The sequence below is a fragment of the Mus caroli genome, chromosome 11 (assembly GCF_900094665.2).
Source record: "Mus caroli chromosome 11, CAROLI_EIJ_v1.1, whole genome shotgun sequence".
NCBI lineage: Eukaryota > Metazoa > Chordata > Mammalia > Rodentia > Muridae > Mus > Mus caroli.
Window position 1 is genome coordinate 90346857 of NC_034580.1, and position 6104 is coordinate 90352960.

General features: G+C 49.4%; 1 protein-coding gene across 1 annotated transcript in view; it reads left to right on the top strand.

The window, feature by feature from the left end:
• The first annotated feature begins 1473 nt into the window (after positions 1 to 1473).
• Positions 1474 to 6104, top strand: part of Lrrc59 (leucine rich repeat containing 59) — a 17085-nt gene continuing 12454 nt past the window's right edge. The window contains exons 1-2 of the mRNA XM_021176091.2: positions 1474 to 1842; positions 3790 to 3849. Of these exons, the coding sequence (XP_021031750.1) occupies positions 1738 to 1842; positions 3790 to 3849 (165 nt within the window). The 5' untranslated portion in view covers positions 1474 to 1737. The remainder of the gene's footprint in view (positions 1843 to 3789; positions 3850 to 6104) is intronic.

A 6104-nucleotide genomic window follows, 5' to 3' on the forward strand; every position in this document is an offset into this window, starting at 1 on the left:
AAAAAAAAAAAAAAAAAAAAAAAAAAAAAAAATATTGGACCCAGACCTTAGGAAATGGCATAACGTAATTTATTGGAATATTTCCTAGCTCCAGTACTAACTGGAGTATGGAGAGAGATAACCCCTAAATGGCAGGTTCTGTACATGCTAATTATGTGTGTGGACTGTAAGCTCCTTTGGGGGTAGGAATAATAGGATGAAATTAAAAAGAAACAGGACGGGCTGAAGAGATGGCTAAGAGGTTAAGAGCACAGACTGCTCTTCCGGAGGTCTTGAGTTCAAATCCTAGCAAGGACATGGTAGCTCACAACCATCTGTAATGAGATCTGACACTCTCTTCTGGTGTGTCTGAAGACAGCTACAGTGTACTTACACATAATAAATAAATCTTTAAAAAACAAAAACAGGAGTTTAAGTCAAAATAGTCTATGTGTGTGACTGAGGATAGATGATTTTCTTCCCAGAAACGACTCAGCAAAAGGCACTTGTCACTCAAGCATGAAGACCAAAGCTTGGGTTCCCCAGAAAACAGCATCAAAGCCAGGTGGACATGCTTTAAGTCTTGTCTCCCAGGATGTGGGAAGCAGAGACAGGAAATCTCTGGTACAAGTTGCCTAGCCAGACTTGCTGGCCAGAGAACTCTGGCTTCCATAAGAGACCCTCCTTCAGTATATCAGCTGTGTGATCAAGGAAGACAAGGAGTGTCAACCTAGGGCCTCCATACACGTTCACATACACATACATGCACGGATACCACATTCACCTATAGATACACCCCCTGAAAGGGCAAAATGAGGTTTGTAGTGGTATATATGCTTCATCCATTCCACAGAAACTTGCTTTTCATTTGTTAATTAATTAATTAATCTAGTTTATTTATACATACACATGTGCATGCCAGGGTGCCCGAATGGAGGATATCAGGGGAAAACTTGAGGGTGTCAGTTATCTTTTACTCTGTGGGTCCGAGGGATGGAACTGAGATTGGCAGTCTTGGTGGCAGGCACATTTACCAGCTGAGCCATCTCGCTGGCTCTTCTTTTTCTAAAGACAGGTTCTTGCTATGTAGCCCTGCATGTCCTGGAACTTGTTATGTAGACCAGGCAGGCTTCTAATTGGTAGGGATCTTTCATGTGCTGAGATTAAAGGGCTGGAGAGAAGAGGGCTGAAGACTGAAGCCGAGAAGGAAGAGGAAGTTTACAGTAACCGAATTTAGAAGAAAGCTAGGAGAAATTTTGAAGGATACCCTCAGAGTTGGCTCCTAATCCAGAGGATAGGGGTGATCTCATGAGGGATGCAAAGCCAGGTCATGGAAAGTGCAGTTTCTGTACTTTCGGGCTCCAGATGCCTCGGACTGCCACGTCTAGCAACTCAGCTCCTCCCGGCGGAGGTGGCGCCCCGCAGATGCAGTTCGCCAGCCTGGACGGCAGAGGGCGCGCCGGCACACGCTCGGGCCTCTCTGGCCCAGCCCATCTCAGTGGCCGCGGAAGGTGACGTGGACACGGAAGTGGTCGTCGTCGCGGCAGCACCGGTGGGAGCGGGGCCCTGGGCTGGGAGTGCGGCGGGCGAGCGGACGGGCGGTGGAGGCCTCGCAGCGGCGGCGGAGGCGGCGGCGGCGGCTTAAGGCGCAGGCGTGGTCCGTTGGGTGCGAGTCCGCCGAGCCCACGAGCGGCCCCTCAGCCCTCTCTCCTGCCCGTCGGAAACCGGGAGCCAGGGACCCGCTTAGCCGGCGTCATCATGACCAAGGCCGGTAGCAAGGGCGGGAACCTCCGCGACAAGCTGGACGGCAATGAGCTGGACCTGAGCCTCAGCGACCTGAATGAAGTTCCCGTCAAGGAGCTGGTCAGTACGACCCCACGAGCCTCGGGAGCCCACCTACTCCTGACGCCGGCCCCACGCGGGCAGGCCCCTCTCTTAAGCCTCAATTTCCCGTTCTTTAAAAAACTAGGTCTCCAGGGAGGCTGCGGTCGGTCCCAGTATTCTTATTGCGGTGCACACGTGTCACTTTGGCACAGTTCCAGGAGATAGGGTCGCTTTAGCTACCCGATCCTGGGCTTTTTCGGGGCCAGTAATGAATTTACCCTGGTTTTGGGAGCTCTCAACAACGTCCGGCTTCGTGCTGGGCCTTAGAGTGGAAAGCCGCGGGAAGGGTTGCTGGATGTGTTTTGAGGATGAATGAATGACCCGGTCCCGGGAAGTAGGCCTCCAGATAGACCTGGGTGTGGCGCCGAACCCAGCTTTTTCTGAGAAGCCTGCAATCCCAGCTGGCTTTCGCAGCTTGGGGGCGGCTCTCCTTGAAGAAAGTGAAATCTCTTTGCAGGACTGGCAAAGGTTCTCATCCCAGCTGCTCTGAAACTGTCCGGAATGGCGCCCCACCCTCCATCTCCCTCCACTCCCAATCCCATTTGGAAGTCTGAGGCCCTAGGGACAGCACACACTTAATTTGCTGCCGACATGGAGCGACATCCTCCATCAGTGCTTACCCAGCTCTGCGCTCCCTAGTGCTAACGTCTCATGTTAGCTTCACTTTGGATGACCTACACTTTTCTTATTGCCGTTAAGGGATTATACTTGGCCTTGGCAATTGGCCGAATCCCCACCCCCACCCCCTTTGTGGCTGTGTAGTACGGTGGTTTGAATGGCATGCCCAGTTCACTTCCCAGCCCCGTTGCTCAATAGCTCGATGTCCTTGGCAAGCTAACCAGCCAACCTTTGTGTCTAGATTTCCTCATTTGTAAGATGGTGTTAATGGTTCCGGTCTCATACACTTAGGAGGGTTAAAATCATAAGACAAGCCGGGTTTGGTGGGGAATGCCTTTAATCTCAGAGCTCGGGAGGCAGAGGCAGGTGGATTTCTGAGTTCGAGGCCAGCCTGGTCTACAGAGTGAGTGCCAGGACAGCCAGGGCTACACAGAGAAACCCTGTCTCAAAAAACAAAAGAAAAAAAAAAGAAGAAAAAAAATCATAAGACAAAGAATTGGAAGATAGCTGGTGTCCCCCCCCCCCCATGCTCTGGTACCCAGAACTTCTTTACATGTAAAGTGGTCAGACCTACCTCTGAGATTTGGACCTAGGACCCTTGACTGCATGTCCACTGTCCTTCTCCAGAAGATGGCCACATGTACTTGAGTCTGTCCCGAGGAAAGCTATCTGGACCCCTTCACCACAGGCATGTGGTCATTATAGTGCTGTCCTTAGGGTGAAGAAAGGGTCAGTTCTGCAGAGCCTCTCTAGTCCTGGACACCACTGAGAAATAGAGACGGGCTATGAGGGCCTTCTCTCTTGTTCTGTAGCCAGAGCCCTCCCCAGAGCAGGTACTCAGTACCAACACATGTTGGTGGTCAGAGACCTGAACAAATGAGTAAATAAAACCCCCAGTGCTTTACTAGAACCCGTTCCTGCCCTGAAACCAAATAACGGGGCACTAGAGAAAACTTGAAGTGCCTAAGGGGCTTATGAAGGTTGGGTTTTCCTTGGACACTATAGTCAAGCCCCCACCCCCACCCCCCTTTCCCAGTCTTCCCTATATCTTTGTTGACTGGCTTTTTTCTTATACCCAAGAACATTATACTTTCGTGCCTTTCTTCCTCCTCAAGGCGTTATTGTGAAGCAGAAGTTAGATTTGGTATCCTCTTGTCTTCTGAATACTGGGGTCACAGGCATGTGCCACCCTGCCCCCTCCTTATTGTTCTTAAAGGCCTTTGCTAATTGTGGGAACATTCTCTGGAAAATGCTTCATTAGCAGATGTCACTGAATGTTTGACATGTTTTTCTCATCTCTCTCTCTAGGCTGCACTTCCCAAGGCTACGGTATTGGATCTGTCCTGCAATAAACTGAGTACTCTTCCGGTAAGACTTGCACATTGCACTGGGTCCTGGAGCCCTGAACAGCCTTCCTGTGGCCAGGGCGAGGCTGGGCATAAGGTGTAATTTCAGGATAGGTCTACAGGGGCCAGCTGAATCTGAGGCTATCGGTGGGGACTGGTAGAGGAGGGCTTGCCTCAGGTACATTCTTTAGAACAGCAGGAGAGTCAGGCCATAGAAAAGTGAAGCTAGCAGCAAGCTGGCTGAATCACTTGCTGGGCGCCTGTTTTTTTTTTTTTTTTTTTTCTTTTTTCTTTTAATCTTTTGAGAAAAGTAGTTTACTTCTCTTGTTGCATAAGGGGGATAGAGACCATTGTGTCAGTTTGCTCTACATTCTGTGGAACAGTGATCCCCCATCTCTTGCTTGTTGTTTTCTGACCAGGTCTTAGGTAGCCCAGGCTGGCCTTGATTTTCTGTTTCAACCCCTCAAGTGTTGGGACTGTAGGTGTGTCCTGCCATGCCTGGCATGTGTTTTTGGTTTGTTGTTGTTGGTTTTTTTTTTTTNTTTATTTGTTTTTTTTTTTTTTGCTTTGAAATCATATAAACTGTGGCCCAGGCAGTCCTCTTGTGTTAGCTTCCCAAGAGCTGGGATTTCAGGCCTGAGTCACCGCGTTGGTTCCCACATATCTTTCAATGAGGAACAAGAAAGACTGTGGTTTGATAAGACTATCCTGCCTTTATTGCCCTAAACAAGGACTCGATTACTTGAGATTTTTCCTTGTTTTGGAGTATACCTAATATATATCAAGTCCTTTTGTTGTTTTGGAATTTCTTCTTTCTTCAGTATAGAAAATAATGTGTCATTATAACATGTAATTCTATCCTGGTCATATGCTACCTCCCCCCCACCCCCCCCTACACCCCAATCCATCTTCTAGCAGAACTTCTCTCAGCTCGTTTTCTCTGAGGACAGGGTTTCACTGTGTGCCTGAGGCTGGCCTCGGCCTCCTGAGTGCACGGTTAGGTTATGGGCGTGTTAAGCACCTGTGAGGGCATTGGATTCCTTTAGCCCCTGGTCCTCTCCTGAGCAAAGGCCACCTCGCTATCAGGCCTTTTGGTGCTATCAGTGTGCCTCTTGCTCTGTACTATGGCCAGCCTTGCCTTGCTGGACTCCAGGGTAGCTTCCTGTTGGGCTCAGTCTCAGGGGTGGAGTTGAGAAGTTAGCAGTTTCTTCATTGGCTCATTAGTCCATCCCTCTCAGGGTCCTCCTGGGCTTCTCTTATTGTCAACAGCACCGTCTTCCCACAGCTCATTAAAAGTGGTTTCTGTTCCGGGAGGTATTCTGTGTCTAATTAAGGAAGGGTAGTAGCTCCTTGCAGCTCCACACCTGCTGTCCACCGTGCAGCAGTCACGCAGTGCCTTAAGTGCACTTCTCAGTCTGAATCTGTTCTCGCAGCTTTCCTCCTTCACTGTGCAGCACAGACCCACTGGTGTTTGTGAGTCCCCACAGGACAGGAGCAGTGCCTCACTGGCCGAGTGGGATTGTCACTGTCAGATGGGTGCTTAGCAAAGGTTAGTGTCAGGGATGTTTTGTTGTGTGCCAAGAACGAGCCAGTTTGAGCAGATAGGTCCTAGGCATTTAGTTACTTAGCCTACGACTCCTTAAGCACCTGTGCAAAGTACTGTACTAAGTGTTACAGAAAACAAAGACCAAGACTGTACTCAGGTACTGGCCATTTTTATAAAAAAGGATATATGTACTTTTCTTTTCTTTTGCAGGGATATTGGGGGTAGAACTTGAACCTAGCGCTTCACTCACAGCTTTTGTGTGTATGGAGCTAGGAATTGAACTCTGGGCTCTGCGCCTGCTAGGCAGCCACCCCACCACTGAGCCACACCTGTCCCCTCATTGTTTGAGATGAAGTTTGGTTATTCTGCCCAGGCTAGCTTCTCACTGCACCACCCTCCCATGTAGCTAGGGGTAGAAGTTTAAACCACTACGTCCAGTGAGAAATCTTGGAAAAGATGAAGGCAGGCACTGTGAGAGGACAGGAAGGGCCCTGCATCACTGCTGTAGTAGTGTGGGACATGAGCTCCAGTTCTGACAAGAGGAAGGCAGGACACGACTGCTGTGTACACAGAGTTTGTTTGTTTGTTTATTTGTTTGTTTGTTTGAATGTAGCAGCCCTGACTTCTACAGAGGGAACTCCCTCTGTAGACCAGACTGACCTAGAACTCAGAGAGATCTGTCTGCCTCTGCCTCCTGAGTGGGTTGTATGCATTTCTTTTTTTTTTTTTTT